Below are 24,672 nucleotides of genomic sequence, written 5' to 3'. Positions count from 1 at the left end.
GAAGTAATGTATCCTCTAATTAAAATAAATTTAAAAAAAATTTTTTTAACTCCATGAATGTGGTTTGTATAATTGGGGATAGATCATGACTAAGGAGCAAAACTAAAAAGTCCACATGAGTGCGAGTGTCGTGTGTTCAGCTAATTTGAAGGAAGGAGCCTGTTTTCTGCGCTGATCTGGCCATGCCTGGGGCCACGTCTGGGTCCAGCAGCCACGCTTAAGAAAGATCACACCAAATCTAGCTTCTGCAGAGGCCAGTAACCAGCCCAGGGAAGTTAATTTTTACCAAAAACAATGAGAAGAGACGATAAACTGAGGACAGGAGACAATCCTTCAAATCTTTGAAGCTCCAGCCCATGGAGGAAGTCCTAGACATGTTCAGGGTGGTCCCCAGGGTGTAAAATTAGACCAGTGCGTGGGACATGCCAGGGAGCCAGGTTTCAGCCAGGTTTAAGAAAGGCATTTCTAACAGGGGTGTCCACAGTAAACGGGGCTTCCTGAAGGGCTAGGAGCCAACCTCCAGCCCCGGGGATCATGCCCTCGGGGCTCCCTAGACACAGAGGAAAGGCTTCAGACAGGAGTTATGGTTACTTAGAATCAATAACCTAAACGTTCCATTCAGCACTGTTCATGCGTGACACTTGCTAATCTACCCAGGATGTCCTTTTTCAGATGGTACAAAAGAGAAAGCGACAAGGCCAGCTGGGCATGACCTGTTCTAGAAGTTAGCGGCCATCTCCCAGAGGTGGCAGGAAAGGACGGCGAGGATGGAGGGGAGAGGAGGGGCTGGACATGACCTACAGTGGCCAGGAGGGGGCGGGGAGGAAGGGGAGGGCTGGTACAGCAAAGGGAGGCTCTGTCCAGGCTGCCCGCTCTCCTCCTGGCCCACCGAGTCCACCGCCTCGCCCACCCGCCTCCTGTCTCCATCTCTAATTTTGGGGACCACTTGCCTAAAATCTCACAAATTGTATGTTTCTCACCTTCATTTTATGATAAAGACATATAACAGGGGGGAAAGAAGGAAAAAACCTGAAGATGAAAAAAAAAAAAATCACAAACAGTATGTAACCAACACAAACCACTGAAATTGAGTTCTCCATCTTCACAAAAGCTTGACTCTGACAGCCAGTAGATTTGCCCTGGAAGGTCCAGTTCTCTGATTTTCTGCTTTTATTTACCAGCGTGGCTTCCCAGCTGGCTCAGTGGTTAAGAATACACCTGCCAATGCAGGAGATGAAGGAGACCACAGGTTTGATCTCTGGGTTGGGAAGATCCCCTGGAGAAGCAAATGGCAACCCACTCCAGTATTCTTGCCTGGAGAATCCTGTGGAGAAAGGAGTCTTGCAACAGCCCGGCCCACTTCGGTCCCACACTGCTGAGCCGTTCTCTCTACAGTGTGCCCTAAAAAGTGGTGTCTGGTATGTGAATCAGAGCTAATCCATGTGCGTGAACTTGTAAAAAATAACTCTTCATTAAAAAGTTATGTATGGTAAAAATGCAAAAATGTATATATATTTTAAAATATGTAATGAAAGATGTCTTCCTTATACATCAAGTTCCAAATGCCACCCACCCTCCTGAGACGCAAAAGCTAGTACCAGTTTCTCATATATTCATGGATTACGTCAGGTAGGATACGCATGTGTGTGTCCGTGTGTGTGTTGGAGCGAGAAGGCACGTGTGAGCGTGTGAATGCCCCATGATGACATAAATAGAAGCAAACCATGCCGTTCCGCCTCTTGTTCATTACTCCTGACAACAGCCTGCACTGCAGCAATACCTGTTGCTCTAACACCAGTCAGCTGGCAGACCACTGGTGCAGAGAGGAGAGGATCACCGGAAGTCATGCTGGTTCATATCGGATTTTCCTGCAAGGGGAGCTTAGCTTTGAATGATGAGAGTAGAACTGGAAGCTTCGGCTGGAAGGGACGTGGCTCTCAACGTGAAGCCCTTTCTGTTGTATTTCAAGAAACTGTAACAGCAGTGTCTTCAATGACCCGGGGCTTGCGCTGCCCCAGGCTGGTAGCAAGTGGAAGCCCTCGGGGGCTCATCGTGGCTATAGGCTTCCCCCAGAGCAGCATTCCCATGCTGTTTGTATAAATTACTCTCCTCTGGGCAGTCTCCAGCTCCACAGAGCTGCCTGTCTGGGCGGCCCAGGGATCTCCCCAGGTACCAGTGATTCTTTCTGTGGATGCTCTGGTTTCCAAGTTGCACCAACTGAGTAGTTTAGATGAGACTGGGGTAAGGGCAGAGGGAAGCAATGAATCTGACACATCTCCATAACAAATTCATCTCTTTCAGCCTTACTAAAATTCAAATTTATATTAACATTCTTCTTAACAAAATACAAGTATCTTTGAAAATATAATGCTTAAAAGCAAAGGTGCAAAAAAAAGGGGGTTAAGTGATGAGGGGTACGGATAAGTTAGGAGTTTGGGATTAACAGATATACAATATTGTATATAAAATAAACAAACAACAAGAACCTACTGTGTTTCACAGGGAATTATACTCAACATTTTGTAATCACCAATAAAGGAAAAGAATCTGAAAATATATATGTACAACTAAATCAGTTTGCTGTACACTTGAAACTAAAACACTGTAAACCAACTATACTTCAATTATTTTTTTAAAAAAAAGAAATTTTAAGTGTGAAAAAATGTGCAAAAAAAGGGGTGGGGGTAGAGATTTGCCTGGAGGTTCAGGGGTTAAGACTTCGCCTTCCAATGCAGGGAGTGCAGATTTGATCCCTGGTTGTGGAGCTAAGATCCCACATACCTTACAGCCAAAAAACCAAAATGTAAAACAGAAGCAATATTGTACCAAATTCAATAAAGACTTTAAAGTGGTCCACTTGAAAATAAATAAAAATTTTAAATATATTATTTTCTTTTAAAGGGTAAAGGATTAGAGCCTGGGACAAGGTCGGCGCAGGGAGAGGTAAAGGGAAGACCAGGAACCATCAGCCTCACTCGCCTCACGATTTTGCTGACTGCCAGCTACTTGGTATCGGCATTTCGCCTAATGTCCTGTGACTCACAGAGAAAGCAATGGCACCCCACCCCGGTACTCTTGCCTGGAGAATCCCAGGGACGGGAGAGCCTGATGGGCTGCCGTCTATGGGGTCGCACAGAGTCAGACACGACTGAAGCGACTTGGCAGCAGCAGCAGACTGTGACTCACTGTCCCTTCTTCAGCTGTCACGCTCTGCATGGACAACACGACAAAGCTGTATTTATAGCAAATCCTACAAGATTTCATCATGCAAATGCATCCCCCAAGTTTGGGATACAGAAGGAGTTTTTGGGAAAATCATTTGACATTTGCATTCATTCGTAGGAAAAATAATTTGGCTGCCCAATTGCTCATCCTACAATATTACAGAGAAGAAAAATCACTTGATTCCTCCCTCACATCCTTGAATTGAAGCCAGTGATTGACGAGCTACTGTTTTATCCATCCTTCTCGGATAACGTTCACACCATAATATTAAGTTAGAAAAAGACATCTAATGTCCCTCACCTAGAAGAGGCAATGAGATTTTTTGTTGTTCACATTCAATTTGCATCAGTCCACAGGGTCACAACTTGGTGTTTTTACAGGAAAACTCTCCTCTAAAGGGAGATGGAGTCCTGCTCAAGAGGATCCTGGACCACTAAAGTTTTCTACCTGAACTATACTGTGTTACCTAGATGGAAATTTTCTTATGTTTATACAAATATCCACTTCTTCCATCTAAGTACATAGTTTGTGGGATTCCCTGGTGGCTCAGCAGTAGAAAACTCTCCTGCTAATGCAGAACACGTTGGTTCAATCCCTGGGTCAGGAAGATCCCCTGGAGAAGGAAATGGCAACCCACTCCAGTATTCTTGCCTGGCAAACCCCATGGACAGAGGAGCCTGGGGGGCTACAGCCCACGGGGTAGCAAAAGAATCGGACATGACATATCAACTAAATGACAACAATAATACAACTTGCAACATCTTGGGGGAAAATTATTTCCTTGTGTTTAATACCCACTATGAAAGTGGTATTTTCAATCATCACAAAATAACCCTGTTCCTAAACGGAGTTCTTCAAGGAACCGACACTCAGTTGAATCCAATGAAGAGGGAGGTGGGACATCCCAGGGACAGTGACAGCTCCTCCAGCCACCCAGAGGTCGGTGGTCGAGGGCAGGCATCTGGTAGGAGCTCCCACCCCCTAGGACCATGGCCAGCCCCCTGGACGGAGCCCTTGACCAGAAAGAAACCTGTCTCTTGTTTCTCACACCTCTCCAAGGTCCTCTGGCCTCAATCTCCTGACCTAAGCTCCCACTTGGCGGTCCCCAACCCTCCTGTTCCTCAATTAAAATTCTCAACACAAAACTCCACAGCTCAGCTCCTGTCTACCAGCCAGCCGTTCCAGATGCCAAGCCTGGTCAGACAAGCTGGGGAAGGGTCAGGGGGGTTCCTGGTCTTCAGAATGCTGCTCCTGGGACAAGGTCCCAAGGTCAGGCAATGTCAGAAGGGAGTGAGGTGTCATTAGTAACCTGTTTCCAACAGAGGCTTCAGAAACAGTCCCCCGGGTTAATCAGTGCCCAGTGAACCTGACCACGTTCTCTCCAGCTGAGCCCTTGATGGGTTGTAGATTCCAACCTCCTTCTCTGCTCCTGCACGTCTCCAAGCTGGAGGCCCCAGTACGTTTCTCTTTACTCTCCTGAACCCCAACACTTCAACTACCTTGTGAGCACATCCCAAGGTGGTTGTGTTTGGGGTGCTGAGTTCTGTGGAGTTGTGGGACTCGCCTTCACAGCTGAAGTCTGTCTTGACGCCTCCCAGACCCCCAGAGGTTGGCAGACAGGACGCAGGTGGCCCTGCCAGGACTGGGGAACTCGTCATCAGCCCAGGTCATCTCAGCACTCAGTCTGCTGGAGGACGGATCTCTTCTGCAACATCTCCACCCAGTGGCCGGCCTGCCTCAGCTCCAGCATCTCCAGTGACCAGCGACTCACCAGGTCCTGAAAGGACTTCATCCTGAGCGTGAACTTCATATCTGTCCGGCTCCCACCCGATGACCCCAGTTCACACCTCGGAGCCACAGAACAGGTCGAATTGCAGAGAAGCAGCCAACTGTAGTAAGACCCTGAGTTCCCGAGGCGGGCTGTAACTGAGCAAGTTAATGATCTCTCTCTCTCTCTCTCTCTCTCTCTCTCTCTCTCTCTCACACACACACACACAAACACACACACTGGGGGGGGTTGTAACTGAACAAGTTAATGATCTCACACACACACGCATGCACACACACACTGGAGTGGGTTGTAACTGAACAAATTAATGAACACTCACACACACATATACATACATACACACACATATACACACACATACATACACATACACTGGAGCAGTTTGTAACTGAGCAAGTTAATGATCACACACACACAAACCCTTGGCTAAAAAGGAAAAATACATACAATGCCACCTCCCTGAAGACGAAACCAGGACTCCTCCAGTGCATGGAAACCGCACGACCGTGTTGTCACTTTCCTTTCTGCTGCTGCTTGGCAACCCTGCAAACTTTGAAGGATCCTTCCTCTGAACCATCTCTCACCCAAGGTAAATACCACAGCCTCATATTTTTTAATATAAATCTACTTATTTTTTGGCTGCACTGGGTCTTCGTTGCTGTGTGTGGGCTTTCTCTAAGTTATGGCCAGCAGGGGCTACTCCCCAGCTGCGGTGTGCAGCTTTCTCATAGAGGTAGTTTCTCCTGTGGCTCACAGGCCCCAGGCACACAGGCTCATAGTCTTGGCACGTGGACTCCACAGCTGTGACATACAGACTCAGCTGCCCCTTGGCATGTGGGATCTTCCCAGACCACAGATCGAACGCATGTCTCCTGCATTAGCAGGCGGATTCTTTATCACTGAGCCACCAGGGAAGCCCACATCCCCACCTCTATGACTGCCTCTTTGGGTGTGTTCTCAGACCCTTTACCATCCAGAATTCACTCTGCTTCTCAGAGCAGTTTCTTCTGTTCCTTTTTCTATTTCCAGTTCTATCACCCACGTTAGTCCAGGGACAAACTGTGTTCAAAGCTTCCCTCCTGTGAGTGTCAGGAGGGGAGATCCAGAGAGAAGACCCCTCCCAGGGAGGCCGCCTTCACTAAGAGCGTCCGCCCACAGCATCCAACCCACCGGGAGCTTACTCGGCCCGCTCAGCAGGGCAGTGGGCTGGTCTCCCGCCCTTCCCGCGGGTTCCCAGGACAGTCCTCTTGAAGCCAGGCTCCCTCCCACTTCCCTTCCTCACTGGGGCTAAGAAAATGTTGGCTAGAGCCCAGACAGGTCTGGGAAGGGCTGGTGTGGCTCTTCTCAGCGCTGGCTGGTCTCAATCAAATCAGGCCGCTCTGACGGATACCACAGAAAGGGGTTGGAACACCAAGTGCCTACTTCTCACTGTCCCGGAGGCTGGGGAGTCCAGGATCAAGCTGCTGGCTGATGTGGGGTCTGGTGGGGGCCCTCTTCCCACTGTGACCTTCTGTGGTGCTCAGGGCAAGGGAGCACTCTGGGGTCTCTTTCATCAGGGCACAAATCCACCCTCATAACCTAAAGTCAAGGTCCCCCTTCCTGATGCCAACACACTGGGGAGGTTAGGATTTCAACACAGGAAACAAACATGCAGCCCATAACAGCTCCTCTACGTGCTAAGAAGGGCAGTCCAAGGTGAGTTCTTCCCTTCCTTTCCCCAAGTGCTCTCCAAGCCTGAGAAATCATCTCTCCTCCAACAGAACCCCTCAGGGGCAAGGATAGAGGAGATTCTGCTTCCCATGTCCCCAAGAACAAGATGCTCTCATGGGATGTCGGCTGTGAAGGCCAGGCCCAAGGTCATAGACCCTGTGACTTGGTACCATTCCTAAACCACTCTGGAGCGGGTGGGAGTTCCTGCAGGCTCACCATCCCTCTGGGACACTCCAGACACACGTTCCAACCTTACCAGCAGGCTTCCCCCCTCACCCCTCCTGTCTCCATCAGACTGCTGAGGTTGCAAATATCACAGCACCCACGTGAAAGCAGCTTAAGAACAACATGGGTTTATCACTTAACAAGGTAGCCTGACGGCTTCCCTGGTGGCTCAGTGGTGAAGAATATGCCTGCCAATTCAGGAGACACGGTTTGATCCCTGGGTCAGGAAGATCCCCTGGAGGGGAAAATGGCAATCCACTCTAGTATTCCTGCCTGGGAAATCCTAAGGGCAGAGGAGCCTGGAGGGCTACAGTTCATAGGATCACAAGAGTCAGACAGGACTCAGCAACTCAACAACAAACAACACGCTACAGCCCCAGTGGGGGACAAGACACACCACACAACCAAGGGATGTGTTTCTGGTCTGTCCGCTCTTCTGTCGAGACTTAAGGAGACTCCTGCCATACGTTCTGCATACTCTGCCATACGCTCTGACGAATGTCCACAATATCCCACCCTCTCACCCCAGACACACTCACTTCTCGTTACACCATCACACCACTTACGTCTTCCAGAGAATTCACACATGGTAACATTCACTCACCTGTTTGTCTCTCTTCTAGAACATAAACCCCATAAGATCTGGGGACTTGCACATCACCCACCATTGAATCAGAAAAGTTTATTATACAGTAGACAGTCAATAGGCATTTGTTGAATGACTGAGTCCCCACTTGCTGCTCATGAAAGTGAAGATTATCAAACTGATCGTATTTTTATCAGTTTAGTTAAAAATGCTAACCATCTCATTTGATCAAACCTCTCTTAAGATGGTTTGGTGTTCAGGTTTCAGGTGTAATATTACTGGGAGTTTAACTCCTTTCTGTGATACACGGGGATTGTGAGAGCCAACAGTCAATATTCATTTTTCAGATATGTGAAGTTTATCTACTAACATTCAAAGGTTTTCCTTGACGTGTCTTTAATCTAAATCAGTTAAATCTCTTCTCACAAATGAGAAATATTAAATAAATGGCTGCTTTCATTAAATAAAGAGGTGACCAGCAGAAATAATCTGCAGCTTCTGTGAACAGGCTTTTCTTTAGTGTCTGAAATAATAAACACCACTTACAGGCCTCAGACTCCATGCTGAGAGCTCTACAGATCGGTCTCCAGCCCCCTGTTCAGCATACCACTGTCCAAACGACAGCGATGCTCAGGAAACCAAGGCCCAGCCACTTGGACAAGGCCCTACTGCTGCTGAAGCGGGGCTCTGAAGCCAGGTCTGCCTTCGCAAAGTTCAGGATGGTTTATTTCACTACCAAATCATACCAACTATTCCACCACAGCATGTATCTTCTCTGAATACCATAGTTCATCAAATCTGAGACTCTGCCAACAGTGGCTGACATACAACTCTGCCATGAAGCGCCACACTGCCAATTAGGTTACAGAACACCAATTGGAAGGTATGTCACAATTCAAAAATGTTAAAATGTGTATGTATGTACACAGATTTACACACACATATATATCTTAGATTGACAAAATACAGTAACCCAACAGCCTTGGAACAAGTTATTCCACAAAAAGTGTTATAAAATATAACACTTCTCTAAACCTTTAGAAAATTAATCTTGTCCTGAAGTACAGAAAGAAAAGGAAAAAAAGAGTGATGAATCTAAAGTATGAATAAAGTTATAGGAAACAGCAAGTTGCATTTACAATACATTCTCTCCTTAAAAATTGTTTCTTGTCATCTGTGGCGTCATCATATCCTTGACAGTGTGCAGAGCTGCTGGTGTCTTTCCCAGCCATCAGTGTGAGCAGAGCCTACTCGAATCTTCTCACGTCCAAGTGCATGAAGAGCGGTAGCACAGTTGTTAGCATACACCGTGAAAGGGGGCTTTTCATCTACCTGCTGGCCTCAACTTCTGCTTATTTTCTCCAAAAGTCAGGGAAAGTAATTGTCATTTCTCATGCCACAGCGGTGAAAAATATAATCTTTGCTGAAGACACAGCCTTAAGTCTCTAGAAGATCAAAGACTTCAACACCTCAGAAAACTCTGGGTAGAGCCTGTACGGGAACAACCAACGAGAAGTGCACGGATCTTCAGGGCCTCCCATCTCCTCCCCTGAAAGAGCGCGCATCATAGGCCCACACGGTGTCTATCCCCTCCCCCGTGACCTGTGCCGGGGTCCAGTGCGGGAAGGGGAACCGGCAAGCAATGACCCGCGCGTCGTCCTGAAGCTCGAGCTCAAGCTTCTTCTCCAGCTGCGCCATCTGCGGAGAACGACAGCCATCATTTCAGGGAGCGGGGGTCACAGGAAGGGGGGTCACAAAAGGGGGGTCACAGGAAGGGGGGGGTCACAGGAAGGGCCCTTCAGTGTCCTTCTGTACTGTCTCCCTGAAAATATCTGCGCCAGAATATTGACTGTAAAACAGAGCACTCCTGGGCGACAAGCCACCAAAATACAGAAGTCACGTGAACCACCATTTTAAAACTATTTTCTATCATCAAATATAAAATCTGTCATTTTTAGCAAATGTGTATCACAGATTTCCACTTTCCTAACTAAAGAAACATGGAATTAGACCATGAAAAAAAATACATATTCTACCAAATTGAAATATGATCAAACATTCCACAATTCTTTTAAAAAGATATCCATAATATACCAATAATTAATTTCTTTATAGTCAACATAACTTACGAAAAATAAAATTCTGTTACGTATCACTTATACATAACTTTATAAGTAATCTATTTGTGAAGAAAGAGTTTTACTGTTTACCAAAAGTACTGACACTGTGATTATATTAGCAAATTAACAGCTGCTTAAAATTTTATCTTCAGGTCCTAAAAATATATTACCAGCTTCACCTCTTAAATATATTTTTCTCTATTCTTTAATTCTTTTCAAATAATTTCAAATCTACAGAAAGGGTACAAGAATAGAGCAAGGACACCGCTGTACTCCTGTACCCGGGCTCGCCAGTTTTCCGTTTGTCACAGCTGCTTTATCTGACTTGCTCTACGCCCCCCTCTCTCAGAACACTTTTTCTAAACCATCTGAGAACACGCTGCCTACAACATGCCCCTTTACTCCCTGGTACTTCAGTGTTTTCTGAGAAAGAGCCTCAGCACAGTTATCAAATTCAGGAAACTTAACATTGTATCCCAACAACAATCATCCGAACAGCACCCGATCAAATGCCCTAGGAATGTCCTCCACACTCTCCCCTAGTCCAGGGTCGCACAGTGAACTGAGTTGTAATGGTTCCTTGGTTTCCTTGAATCTGGAACAATCTCTCGCCTTTCTTTGTCTCTCATGACAATAACCTCCTTTAAGAACACAGAATAGTCGACTTGAAGCAGTTGATCAAATATATACTCCTGTATATGGTCAATGATTGTAATGGTGTAACTCTAAATATGGGAAGATACAAAAGGGAGTTTTGCCCGGACCATGACAGATTGAGTAAGACAGCTGGTCCAGAGCCCTCTGGTTACTGCTGATAGACCTAGTCCAGTAAGAGCACACTGAGTGATCCGTCTGCAAAATCTTCGCTGGCCCTTGGAACAAGCCTTCCTAGCATCATCAGATGAAATGGTCACGAAATGCCGCCCAAAGGACAGTCGAATTTATGACCATGAGTAGGCCCTGTTGACTGCAAACTGGCATTTGCCATCTACCTCTACAAGGGTTAAATCACATGCTGCTGCAGCTGCTGACCGCCAACATCCCCTGAAGGGAGTTCAGGGTGGACAGCAGAAAGGAGGCACTCTGTGCTTGGGAAAAACTGACAGGACATGCCTTCAGAGACTGGTGTCTTCAGGAGCTGATTTCATGAGCCCAATTCTTGCACCTCCTCATATCTAAAAAAGTACGAAAATCCTTCATGGTGATGACTGTCTCTCGTGACCAGCAGAAACCTTCTGCAAAAAAGCCTATGTGCTTGACTCTAAGTATTCCTCCTTCACCAAAATCACGTAAATACTACCCTGTCCCTCTGCCTCTTTGGAGCAATTTCTCAGAGCTATCTGAGGGGCTGTCTCCCAGGCTACAGTCCCCATTTTGCCCCCAAATAAAATTTTAACTCAAAAAAAAAAGCACACAGGCGAGTCCCTCTGGTGTCTGCTTGTGATAAGCAGCATGTGCATCCATGGCAACGACCCAGCAGAGGGGTTGTGAACTTCACACGCTCGACAGTCCTGACCCCGTGGGGTCCTTCTGCTTTGAGGATGACACACCACTTGGCTAAGGAGGCATCTCAGCATCTCCACACTGTGGTTACTATTCCTCCTTCAAAATGAACAAGATACTGTGGGCAGACACCTTGAAAAGATGTAAATGTCTTGTTGCTCGTCTAACTGGCCCCCACTGAGTGCTGCATCTTGATGACTCTGCCTGAGTCAATTTCACTACCCAGGTTGAAAGCGGCAACTTGCCAGATCCATCCTTCCTTTCAGATCAACAGTCAGAATCTCAAGGAAGAGCGTTCCCCTCACTGTCTCCATCACTGCAAGCGTGAACTCCTGGATTCACCAACAGGTTACGATTTGCTGTCGTCCTCATTTCTTCTAACACTCAAGTTGTCCAGTTTGGTCATCCGGAGCCCCTCAAGCTGGCTTCTCTCCTGTGCATGTGCCCCAACCAAACCTTCTGAGCGCTTCCTCACATTCATACTCGACTAAATGTTCCAGGCTTTCACATCTTGCCTTCCCAGGCCCGGGATCAGCCAGTTCTCAAATGTTCCTGGTTCCTCTGAGAAGCGATGTTTAGAAACCAAGACCTGTGCAAAAGCTACTCTCTTTAAAAGTAATCAAGCAGGACTTCCCTGGTGGCTCAGGTCCAGCAAGGCTTTGGCCCCTTCCCGGATGATCTCAGTACCCCCTTGGCTTCAGCTCCTGGGCGCGGATGCCTCAACGAGCCCCCTACCTTGAGCCCAGACCTCCGGGCATCGGCCACTGCCCACTTGACATGCCTACATGTGTCAACCCACATGTGTCCCAGACTGTACGTGCCAGATAGGACTCTGCCTGCCCATCCAGGGGACACGGGTTTTGATCCCTGGTCCAGGAAGATTCCACAGGCCACAGAGCAGCTAAGCCCATGCACCACAACTACTGAGCCCGTGAGCTTTACCAACTGAAGCCTGCGCACCTAGAGCCTGTGCTCACAACAAGGGAAGCCAACGCAATGAGAAGCTTGTGCACTCCAACTAGAGAGTAGCCCCTGCTCGCCGCAGCAGAGAAAGCCCAAGCACAGCAGTGGAGACCCGGCACAGACAAAAATTAATTAAAGTAATCTGTTAAATTAAGATGAACGAATTTTCTATGACAGTTTGATTCCTCACCTGTGTCTTTAAAAAGTGGTTTGGAAAAAAACTCCTCTACATGACCTGTGGCTGGAGTGAGCCAAACTTCTGATTCTTTATTAGAATCAATACTGAGGTAACAATGAATAAATTCCACTAAGGATGGAATATTTTTATTCTTATAACAGCTAGTAAAAGATTACTTTTTATTTTGTGTGTGTGTGTGTGTAATAAAGTTTTATTAAAGTATAAAGGAGATAGAGAAAGCTTTTGACATAGGCATCAGAAGGGGACAAAAAGAGTACCCCTCTGCTAGTCTTAAGCTGGATGTTATACAGTCAGTAGACAAGTGAAGTCGCTCAGTCGTGTCCGACTCTTTGCGACCCGCGGACTGTAGCCCACCAGGCTCCTCCATCCATGGGCTTCTCCAGGCAAGAATACTGGAGTGGGTTGCCATTTCCTTCTCCAAAAAGATTTCTCTTTTACAAAAAAAAAAAAAAGCAAAAATTTTGTTCCTTGAGGGAAAAATTAAATAAGCAAAGAATAAGACAATAGGTGTTTTTCCAAAATGTCAGGGGTTTCTTATGCTAATTTTGTTCATAAAAAGGACAACTGTAAATTTATTCAGATTACTATTCTTTTCTCTTTTACAGATCTTTTATTTCCAAATGACTGTCATATGCTAAGTCAAGATAAACCTATGAATGAAAGGCTCTATTTCAATCATAAGAAATTAACGGACTAAATTACACATAAATATGCAACAAACCTGGGTCTTGATATCTTACACAAAGAGAAGCCGTGATGTGTCATCTCTACCTAATCAAACTCAAAATAATTCATACAATTATACGTTTCAAAGTGACATGAACTCATCCTATTCTAATTACCTCTTCAAAACTTGAAACATAAGCTGAAACCAGCTAAAGGCACAAGACACAACAGCCAGGTCCATCTGCAGCTCTGAGCCACTGGGTCACTCCACCTCCCTTTTCTCCGCCCCAACTCCTCTGTGTCCTTTGCCGGGGGCCCCGCATGTGTTTGAGGCCAGGGCTCAGGTCCAGCAAGGCTTTGGCCCCTCCCTGGGTGATCTCAGCCCCCTACGGCTTCAGCTCCTGGATGCCACACAAGCCCCCTACCTTGAGCCCAGACCTCTGGGCATCAGCTACTGCCCACCTGACATGCCTACACGTGTCACCTCACACGTGTCCCAGACTGTGTATGTCATGAGGAATTCCTGATCCCCCCTACCCAGTCTGCCTGCAGCTTCCCAGCTCAGCAGACTCCAGCAGCTCAGGTCAGGCACCTCAGGGTGCCCCCCACTGGATCTGCCAGCTCACCCTGTTGTTCCTGTACTCATCGAGCATCCAGAGTCCGACCACCTATCACCAGCTTCTCCACCCTGGCACTGGCTTCCCCCACTGATGGCCTGGATGCCCGCAAGAGCTCAGACCCGTCTCCCAGCATCTCTCCCACCCTCTGCTCCCCACGGCAGGCCCTGTCCTTCCCGCCTGGCCCCCATAACTCTCCCCTGCCACCCCTGCTCACCCCCTCCCACCACGACCACCCCCTCGCTGCTTCTGGACCCACAGGCACACACCCCTCAGCACCCTTCCTTTGGCAGTGGCTGTTCCTCAACCTGGAGCGCTCTTCCGGACATGGCCACACGGCTACCCCTCACTTCCAATGTCCTGTCTTCGAAGACAGTCTCCCTCTCACGCTTTGGTGAGCCCACAGCACTGACCCCCTTACTGTACCACACGGTCCTCACTGCCGTCCCATCGAATACCTGCTCTCCCAACTAGCACGTAAATACCTTGGGGCAGGGATGTTTCCTTTTTTCTCTTTATTCACTGAAGTACTTGAACAGGTCTGATGCTTAGTGGACCCTGAGTAAACACTTGTTTAATGAATGACTGAATGCAGGATTCATGGTCATGAATCCTGTTTCTTTATCAGAACACTATGACACTATTTTCACTCATGGATTCATAACAGAATTCGTAACTAAAATTAAATGAGTCATCCTTTGAAGTTACGAAACTTAATAGCCCACGGGAAGAGTGTACTTAACGCGCATGTTTACACCATATTCATCCATTCGTTTAACAAACATTTCCTAGGTGATCACTCTGAGCCAGGAGCTGGGAGTCTGGCAGAGCTCAACAGGTCTGCCCTGTCCCTGAGCTCACAGTGCAGTGCACACGGCCAATGCCACCAAAGCCATCACATGAGGAGAAGGGCAGTCACACGTCCACAGGGCAGGGAACAAGCTTTGGAAATCGTGGTGCCGGGGCTCATCGCACAGGGCAATCAAGGATGGCTTCTTGGAGGAAGAGACATCTGACCTGAGTGGTCAGCAGACGTTCACTAACCAGGCCCAGTTAGGGGCACTGGAGTCTCGGGGAGGACACGGCCCCACACAGTGTGGTCCAGGAGCCAAGAGGAGGGCAGGGCCAGTGCGCAGAGAGCTGGGGGCAGCCAGGTACCAAGGCCAGATGGAAGGCTGGGCCTTATCATCGCTGGTTTAAAGCACGACGAAGTCACCAGAGGGTTTGCAACAAGGACGCGACCTATCTGTCCCACCCTCCTCGCAGGTGAGTTCATGGTGAACATCAAAGTCTTTCAGTCCCGTCCGACTCTTTGTGACCCCATGGACTGTACAGTCCATTGAATTCTCCAGGCCAGAATACTGGAATGGGTAGCTATTTCCCTCTCCAGGGGATCTTCCCAATCCAGGGATCGAACCCAGGTCTCCCACGTTGCAGGCAGAGTTTTTACCAACTGAGCCACAAGGGAAGCCCAAGAATACTGGAGCAGATAGCCTATCCCTTCTCCAGCGGATCTTCCTGAGCCAGGAATTGAACCGGGGTCTCCTGCATTGCAGGAGGATTCTTTACCAATTGAGCTATGAGGGAAGCCCCAGACATTAAACTGATAAGGACAGATACTACACTTGATCTTAGCCAAAAGGCTGAGAAGCGATCTCCCATCTAGGCACTGGTCTACCAGGTCCATTGGCACTCTCACTCCTGCTACTCTGGACACACACGTATGACGCAGGCTCAGGCCACTGTAAGCAAGCGCTGCTGCGCAAAACTGTGAAGAACCACCACTCTGGCACCGGAAACGCAGAGCTGTGAGGGGCCACCAGCCTGGCACCGGAAGCAGAGCTGTGAGGGATGACCAGTCCAGCAGCAGGAGGAGAGGGAGGCCACATAACACCAGGGTCTCGCCCTCTGACACTCCCAACGCCGCCTCCGGCTTCTCATGGCCCACGTGCGCCCCAGCGGCCACAGGAAACCCTGCCATGCTGGCTCTGTCCAGCCACCAAGCCCCTACCGGGACACCGGCCAGTGGGTGGTAAAGGGAAATACGTTCTAACAGGAGACGGCATAATGAGCCCAGACAGCCTAAAAGAATTTCCCAGGACCCTAAGGACCCCAAGGGCCGACCTGGCAGCCCCTGGCAGCCCCCTCCCTCCTCTCACTGTCTCCATGCAGGCAAGGCCTGGGGAGGGCGGAAAGCAGGGACCTCCACAAGGGAAACTGAGCCTCTCAGACCCACCGAGGCCATCTGAGCCTCAGCACCCTGATCCATCCCCCTGCGTGGAGGACTCCAAGTTGGCTGAATCCCTCTCGTGCCAGGAGACATGGGCACTTTGTGCATTTCAGCTGCTTCCTTCTTCCTGGGAATGGTGAAATGCTGCAAGTGCCTTATTTAAGGTTTCTCTGTGTACAGAAGAATGGCCCATAATCACAAAAGTATTTATCAAAATAACACTCTTCCCTTGGGTGAACAGTTTCCAAAACTGACTACACTTCAAATGTGGTGAGAAGCCCAAGGAGCTGGAGAGAAGGCCAGTGCTGCCCCCTGCTGGGACAGCACCTCAGGGCCTCTCAAGACAGCGCAAAACACACGTCAGCTTTCTATTTGTATAAAGCATGGGTTTTAAATTAAGGTTCTTTGCCTCAAAATGCCAATTATCCCAAAAGAATGCTCAAACTTCACAATAAGTAGGAAAAAAAAAACCATCAAATTCCATAGCAATTCTGATACCAAATACATTTTTAGGTGTTTTTTTTTAATGATCAGAGATCATGCCTTTCTACCTCTTTTCATTTTTATAACAAAAGTATAGACACCCAGGTTTCATCTTCATGTTAGGCTTGCTGAGAATTATGAACATACAGAATCCTATCACTTTCAAGAGTATCTAACAAAAGCACTTCTAAATACTTTTTTAAAAAAAGAGAGAAAAATGCATTTTACTGAAAATTCTAATAGAAAAAAATTTCTCCAGCATGAGATATCTTAAGGAAAAATTAAGATATGAATAAGAAAGCATAACAACAAAAAAAGTCCATTTTTTTTTTTTAATAAAAACCGTATCACTTACTTAGTGGCATTTTGGCAAACAACCGAAATCTGCCAGGATTACTATGCCTACAATTATAGAGCTTGAAAAGTGAAGGAGGATTTCTTTCTACAGTCAGTAAACCAACAATTACAATGAAAGCCTCGCATTCTGGTCATCTTTCCAAAGGCTAAATTTTGGACCATCTGCAGTCCAATGCTGCAGCATTTTCACTTTCCCAAGTACAGAGTCAGAATTCAATACAAATCAGCCAACTGAGGTCAACAGAAACTACTCAAGGCTTGTGTGTGCATGTTAAGTCGCTGCAGTTGTGTCCAACACTTTGTGACTCCATGGACAATAAATTGCCACACTCCTCTGTCCATGGAATTCCCCGAGCAAAAATAATGGAGTGGGTAGTCGTTCTCTTCTCTAGGGGATCTTCCCGACCCAGGGATTGAACCCATGTCTCCTGCATTGCATACACATTTCTTTACCACTGAGCCATCAGGGAAGTCCCCTCCCGTTAACTTTCCCAAGTGATTTCAGCTGGATGTAAAAAGTGAGCAACTGTGAAAACCCACTCACATTAGACACCAGGAGCTCATAAAGCAGTTTTCAGACTCAAATTGTTAGGGCTTAGGTAGATCACTGAGACCTTCATCTAAAGCAGAACTTTTAAACAACAAGACTGAATCTTTTATGATTAAACTATCAAGGCCCTAAAGTACTTTGTTAAACCAATGATCTGTCATTCTGCACACGGGGGAGCAGGCCAGAAGCCCCCTCCTAACCTAGAAAAAGACACTTGGGTGGCAGAAGGGCGTACTCACCATCTGGGGCACACCAAAGATAACAACATTTGAGTACTGCGAAAAAGTGACCTGAAGAGAAGGGAGAAAACAATTCACAGATTAATTCTGGAAAGTCAAACATCAGCTTAAGCTTTATTTCAAAATGAGTAGCAATTTTCCATTTCAAAAAATAGTTGGTTTTCCAGAAAGAGACTCACAGACTTAGAAAACGAATTTCTGGTTGCCACCGGGGAGGGACAGTTAGGGAGTTTGGGATGGACGTGTACCTAGTGCTATATTTAAAGTGGATATCCAACAAGGACCTACTGTATTGCACAAGGATTTCTGCCCAATGTTACGTGGCAGCCTGGATGGGAGGGGAGTTTGGCGGGAAATGGACACATGTATATGTATGACTGAGTCCCTTTGCTGTCCACCTGAAACTATCACAACATTGTTAATCGGCCATTGTTGTTATTCAGTCGCTAAGCTGTCTGACTCCTTGTGACCCCATGGACTGCAGCATGCCTGTCCTTCACTACCTCCCAGAGTTTGCTCAAACTCATGTCCATTGGGTTGGTGATGCCAACCAACCATCTCATCCTGTGTTGCCCCCTTCTCTTCTGGCCTTCAGTCTTTTCCAGCATATATACCCCAATACAAATTAGAAAGTTCAAAAAAATAGTGCGTTTTCACAAACAGTGACCCTTTTTAAGATTTCCCATGTTAATACTTTCACCCGTGTTAGCTCATCTGTTACAGTTTTCCAGAAGTTTCCACAGAAGCTATCCCAGCTCATCCTCACAGCCACTCCACACAGGGCCACCCAGATCGATGGTCAGAAAAGCAGGGACTCACCAGTGACCACTGGTGGTCACCCTGGTAGACTGGGCCATCTGCACCCCGGCCCACTTTCTACTCTGCTCTACACAAAACAAGCTTAGCAAAAACTTAAGGTTTTTCAGAACCACCTGTTTCTCCTATGGAATCATCCTTAGAATTCTGGTCCCCCTCCTCTTCTCTAAAACACTTAAGTAAAAATGGCAATAAAATGGTCTTTAGTTGGAAAACTGGGGGGAAAAGTGCTTCGCCAGTCAAAATTCTTATTACCCAATAAAAGTTTTATTTACTCTAGAGAGAGATCATTTATGTATATATGGAATAAAAAACAATGCAAACAAAACTCAAGTGAATTTTTATAAGCTACTGATGACACTATTACAAAGGAAAATTCTTATCTAAGAAAAAGCATTTAATGGCGCATTCCTAAAGCAAAATTACCAGGCACTTTTTAGAAAACAAGTAAACTTGGAAATATCTTATACTTTTTGAAGACACAAAGGAGCATCACAGCACGGTTGGCGGGTCCTTTCCTTTCTCCTGCACTACTTCTGTCTCTCCCTAGGTATATATACACATACACACATGTACCCACACACACTCACATTAGCGTGCACACACTCACATATACACACACATAAACACACATACACAAACTCAGACACACATATTCATATGCGCATATAAATACACTCACACACACAAAACTATTTACCAAGAATGACATTAACAAGTTAATGCCTATATGACAATGTACAAGACTTACAAATGAGATAAAAAAAATCTTTATCACTGCGTAATAAAGAGAAATGAGAACATTTTAAATTGAGTAAATAAAGCCTTAGAAGTCACATGACCTGTAAAGTTATAAACCTTAAGTTTCTACTCTAACGTAGGGGACTTGTAAAATCTATCAATTTAAAAGCTGTTCACATTTCATAATGCCGAAATATACACTTCAACTCTCTATTTTAATTCAGTTTTCAGTCATACTAATCAAAAATCATAAAGTTTGGGGGTGGAGTGCTCTAGCATGTCCTCGGCCGTACGTACCTTCCACAAGTCTGAGATGTAAAATCTGGCAGATCCCTGCACCCCTTCCTGCCAAGCGCGGTACCTGGAGTACCAGACGAGCCAGGGGTTCAACTCATAACCCACAGCTGTGAACCCTTCCTTTGCAGCTGCGATCACCTGCGGGGAGAGGCTGTGTTCAAGATCAGAAAAAGACATGAAAATTCCCTACTTATGTTGTTACTGTTGTTGAGTCCCTACATCATGTCCAACTTTTTGCAAACCCATGGACGATAGCCTGCCAAGCTCCTCTGTCCATGGGATTTTCCAGGCAAGAATACTGGAGTGGGTCACCCTTTCCTCCTCCAAGGGATCTTCCCAACCCAGGGACTGATCCCACAACAAGCAGAATTAATTCAATACCAACTAAAGGGTTTTACAGAAAATTATTCAATACTAATGGAAGACTGAAATTTTTTTTCCCAAAATACTGATTTTTTTTTTTCCCTAGGAGTCATCCTTGGAAAAAAATGTAAAATAGTCAAACTACATGACTTAACATGTTTTTGTTGGCCTAAGTTTTTTAATGAACAATTTCATAATCATCAATCAATTGTTCCTTTTTACCAGACATCCAGAACACTTTCCCCTTTAAGAACAATCAATCTGAGAAAAATAAATTCCAAAGTCCTAAAGGACTTAGTAGTTCAGTCAAGCAAACACAAAATTAAATGAATACTTTATTAGGCTATCAATTTAACAAGGCTTTGCATAAGCCTCATAAGAAATGTGAAACGGAAATTTTAAAACATAAAACCAAAAAAAACGTAAACCTCAAAACGTCTTCGAGTAACTCACAATACGTCCGTCACCACTACCGATGTCCACCAGGGATCCTCTCCTGCATTGCAACATTTTCACAACATTTTCGATCTGTTTCGTAGTGGCGGGTACAAAAGGCAAACAAATTCTTCGGAGGGCTGGTGTTACAAATGGTGTGGCCACAGCATACACAGCCACCAGCGTCCCCCCAACAATGCCAGTAAATAAGACCCCCCAACTGTTTTTCTTCAAACTGTTGGCTTCAAGACTTGCAGGTGGAACACATTCTGACGGCCTTCCTTCTTCAAGTGTTGCTAGGTGTGTCCCTGGGTTGAGAGCAGGAAAAGATTTATGAAACATCAAATCAGAAATCCAAGGTAGTGGTTTCTCCCCCACAGTTCTTATTAACAAATAAACTCGTGCTTTTTAAAGGCTAATTTGCTCAATACAATTAGAATTACAAATGTAGAATTCCACAATGAGTTCTAGAGTCTATCAACTAGAGTGTTTAACAGAAAATTATTCAATACTAATGGAAGACTGAAATCTTTTCTTTCCAACATACTGATTTTTCCCCCTAGGAGTCATCCCCGGAAAATAATGTGTTCAAATCTATTTATGAATCGGTATCCAGTATGAATCAGTACCCATGGCATCACCGACTCAATGGACATGAGCTTGAACAAACTCCAGGAGATAATGACGGACAGGGGAGCCTGCTGTTCTGCAGTTCATGGGGTCACAAAGACTCGGACACGACTTAGCAACTAAACAACAATCCATTAATACAAATATTAACCATGCACTCTGTACTTTTGTGGTTCAGAACAAAACTCCATAATAAGCATAAAAATGTCTAATCATTATCCTATTTCAAATAGGAAGAAAGTATTCTACATCAAAATTGGTCAGGCATCAAAAATCCAGTGGTACAAATTCAATTCTGAAGTTAACAGAGGAGACAAAATTTTACTAAAAATCTTAGTCATGGTAATAAGGAGATATTTAAGGCAGAGCGTAAAGGACAAAAAAATACTCATTTCAGTGCTATCACAGTACAGAATAAAACAAACTCCAATCACTGATTACCGAGGGAATAAATGGCACCTTAAACATCCTCCTGAGTTTTATGCTTTAGAATGGATTCGTAATAGGATCTCACATTTTATACGATGAAATTTATTTGAAGTTAATTCTGAAATAGATTAATGATGGGCACAGCACAGAGGGTAAGGGCACAGATGCAGAGCCTACTGAGGTGGGACCCTGGCTCCACTCCTTACTAACAGCTGTGACCCTTCACCTCTCGGAACCTCAGTCTCCTCATCTGTAAAGTGGGGATCACAGGATCATTGTGAGGATGAGACAAGGGGATACAGGAAGAGCATGCACAACAGCACACAGCACTGGAACCCCACGGGAACAAGACCACCCTGCCCTAAACCAGCTCTCGATCTAGCTGAGGCATTAACACCAAAACCACAGGCATCTGTAGACAAACAGAAGAGGAGGAAGGGGCACAGAAGAGTCTCATCATTTGAAGACATTACTGTTCACAGTTTCTGTTCAAAAGGTCCATGTGTTTAGTCTCCTACTGTTGCGATAAGAAATTACCATAAACTAGGCCAGTTAAAAACAATACACACTTATTAAAAGCACAGTTCTGGAGGTCAGATTCTGAAACAGGGTGGGCGTACCTGTCCCTTCTGGAAGCCCTGGGGTAGGACGGGCTGCCCGCACTCGTTGGCCAGTGGCCCCAGGCCAGTCCAGCCACTGGCTCCACAAGACACCTCCTCTGACACCCCTGCTCCCCTTTCCTTCTTAAAAAAGGGATCTTTTCCTTGGGAGTACACTGGGCCACCCAGACAGGCCAGGATAAGCCTCCCATCTTGAAGTCCTTCACTCAACCACATCCGCCCAGTGGCTCAGGCAGCGTCCTCACAGGTGCTGGGATTAAGAGATGGACTGACTTCTGCTCACCATCCCAGTGTGTGCATGCTCACCGAGCCATATCTAACTCTTTGCGACCCCACGGACTGCAGTCCACCAGGCTCCTTGATCCATGGAATTTTCCAGGCAAGAATACTGGAGTAGGTGCCATTTCCTCCTCCAGGGGATCTTCCCGACCCAGGGATCGAATCCGCATCTCCTGCATTGGCAGGCGGGCTCTTTACCCGAGCCACCCAGAGAAGCCCATGATATGTGGTAATTTGTCACAACTGAAGTGAGGCCCAAACGTGGACACAGGACACACCGGAAGCCCACGGCTGACCCACCTCAGCATCTCCCGTTCAGTGTGGCTTTGTTATTGAAGGCTGAGGTCTCCTAAAGTGAGTTTTACAACTGGTGTCATGGCAGAAGACCAACTCAGAAACAGTAACAGAAGTCTACTCGTGGTGCCAGTGATGGAGGTAAAATAAAAGTAAAGTTTAGAAAAATGATGGTGTTTGATAGAAAGCAAGAGTTTTAAGTACATTCTCATTCATACTTTACAGCATTGCACAGAGGAACTTAACATGCCAACAGAAGATTTGCTTTTTTTCTTTTTTTAAAGGCAGGCACATCTGCCTTGCCTCGTATGAAGTCCTTCTGCAGGTGTTTCAACTGTAGAGGACAGTGATCAGAAAGATCTCACACAGCTCTGGAGTCTCAGAACTTAAGAGTTGTGTAGCACGAGATGAGTTGTTGGGGCTTTCCTAGTAGCTCAGTTGGTAAAGAATCTGCCTGCAGTGCAGGAGACTGGGGTTCGATTCCTGGGTTGGGAAGATCCCCTGAAGAAGTAAATGGCAACCCACTCCAGTACTCTTGGCCTGGAGCATCCCATGGACAGAGGAGCCTGGTGGGCTACAGTCCATGGCGTCACAAAGAGTTGGAGATCACTGAGCACTCAGTAAGCATGGGCCTCCACAGTCACAAGAGCCAATTCCTTAAATCCATCACCAATTAAATTTAGAACTTTTTCATTACTTCCATAGGATGAACCCTTATGCTTCAGCCATTACCCTCATCCTCCCCACCCCCTCTAGCCCTAAGCAAACACAAATCTTTGTCTCTCAAGAAAGCAGACTTTTCTGCCGTATAATACTGGGAGCTCAACTCGGTACTCGAGACAACCTACAAGGGTGGGATGGGATGGGGCGGGGTGTGAAGTTCAAGAGGGAGGGGACATACGTATGTCCGACTCTTTGCGACCCCATGGTCTATAGAGTCCATGGAATTCTCCAGGCCAGAATACTGGAGTAAGTAGCCTTTGCCTTCTCCAGGAGATCCTCCCAACCCAGGGATCGAACCCAGGCCTCCCGCATTGCAGGTGAATTCTTTACCAGCTGAGGCTGGAAACCCACAACAAATCAATTTAAGCCTACAAATGATTAGGTCGTAATCAGCGCTCGTTAGAAAAAAGCAGCTGGAGGGATTCAGAGGACCTGGGACTTCGCTAGGGTTGCCAGAAAAAAACTTCCAGAAGTAGCACAACTCCGGGCTTCAGGGGGTGGAAATTCAGTGCAAGGCCAGGTCCATTTTCTTCTTAGGAGCTGCGTAACTCTGGGCTAGTTACCGAAGTATCAGTGCAAAATTAAACACAGCTTGCCAAAGGTCAGGCACGGTTCTTCCTGAACCCGTAAAGAGAGACGCTATTACTCGGAGAAGGCAATGGCACCCCACTCCAGTACTCTTGCCTGGAAAATCCCATGGACGGAGGAGCCTGGAAAGTTGCAGTCCATGGGGTCGCACGACTAAGCGACTTCACTTTCACTTTTCACTTTCATGCACTGGAGGAGATGGCAGCCCACTCCAGTGTTCTTGCCTGGAGAATCCCAGGGACGGGGGAGCCTGGTGAGCTGCCGTCTATGGGGTCGCACAGAGTCGGACACGACTGAAGTGACTTAGCAGCAGCAGCAGCAGTGTTATTACTGCCATTGCTGCAGACAGGTCACTTCCCCAAAGACGCAGCTAGAAAAAGAAGCGGAGCTGTGATTCCCCAACCGGGACAGCGGGACTCCAGGGCCCACATCTCGGAATATCGTGCCGAACTGAGTTATTCGCCGTAAGGCTCTAGAGAACAGCTCCGGGCGGTCAGAAACCAGGGCCAAGCACAAGCACGCACCGCAGGCGCGAGCACTGAGCACCGAACGCCAGGCCGCGAGCCCGGAAACCGGCCCCGCGGATCCCCGCCCCGCCGCGCCCAACTCGGACGGGCTGCTTTGGGGACTGACCGCGAGTCCCACGCCGGGCCCGACGCCGCGCTCGCGCCCCAAAAGAACCCGCCGCCCGCCGCCCGCCGCCCGCAGCGGGCCTCACCTCCTCCTCCATCCATCGCGAGATTTCCGGCAGTTAGAAAACCGGAAGTGGACTCTACCACCTTCCCAGAGCCGGGAGAGGAACGAGGGAGAAAATAATGTTCTAAGTAAATGAGCTCCTCGTTGGGAAACACTATCAAGAAACAGTCAATATTAAAGCTTTAATGAATGTATAATTTACATCTATTCCTGGCTTTTGGATTCTAAAGTTCCCATCCGTGTCTTCAAACTTCCATTCCCCCCCCCCACAGCTTCCTGGATGATAGAAGTTTCCGAAG

The 24,672-nt window shown here is 46.8% G+C and overlaps 1 protein-coding gene and 1 pseudogene across 19 annotated transcripts in view; both read right to left on the bottom strand.

Annotated features, from left to right (window-relative positions):
- ATPSCKMT (ATP synthase c subunit lysine N-methyltransferase) overlaps positions 1 to 24,654 on the bottom strand; it is an 83,383-nt gene extending 58,729 nt beyond the window's left edge. For 6 of the 19 annotated variants that reach the window (XM_055555204.1, XM_055555205.1, XM_055555199.1 and 3 more), the window contains exons 1-4: positions 24,311 to 24,598; positions 20,133 to 20,422; positions 19,317 to 19,454; positions 17,463 to 17,513 (exon numbers count right to left, since the gene is read on the bottom strand). In XM_055555204.1, coding sequence (XP_055411179.1) covers positions 17,463 to 17,513; positions 19,317 to 19,454; positions 20,133 to 20,422; positions 24,311 to 24,407 — 576 coding nt within the window. In that variant the 5' untranslated portion in view covers positions 24,408 to 24,598. Of the gene's footprint in view, positions 1 to 2,296; positions 3,211 to 5,500; positions 5,887 to 8,235; positions 9,234 to 17,462; positions 17,514 to 19,316; positions 19,455 to 20,132; positions 20,423 to 24,310 lie in introns of those variants that run through there. The other 13 variants (XR_008705000.1, XM_055555195.1, XM_055555208.1 and 10 more) reach the window with 11 other exon arrangements.
- On the bottom strand, positions 15,159 to 15,258 carry LOC129633465 (uncharacterized; annotated as a pseudogene).
- Positions 24,655 to 24,672: the final 18 nt, after the last annotated feature.

The sequence above is a fragment of the Bubalus kerabau genome, chromosome 18, assembly GCF_029407905.1.
Source record: "Bubalus kerabau isolate K-KA32 ecotype Philippines breed swamp buffalo chromosome 18, PCC_UOA_SB_1v2, whole genome shotgun sequence".
NCBI lineage: Eukaryota > Metazoa > Chordata > Mammalia > Artiodactyla > Bovidae > Bubalus > Bubalus kerabau.
The sequence above is the reverse complement of the archived record's forward strand: the minus strand, read 5'-3'. Positions and strand labels throughout refer to the sequence as shown.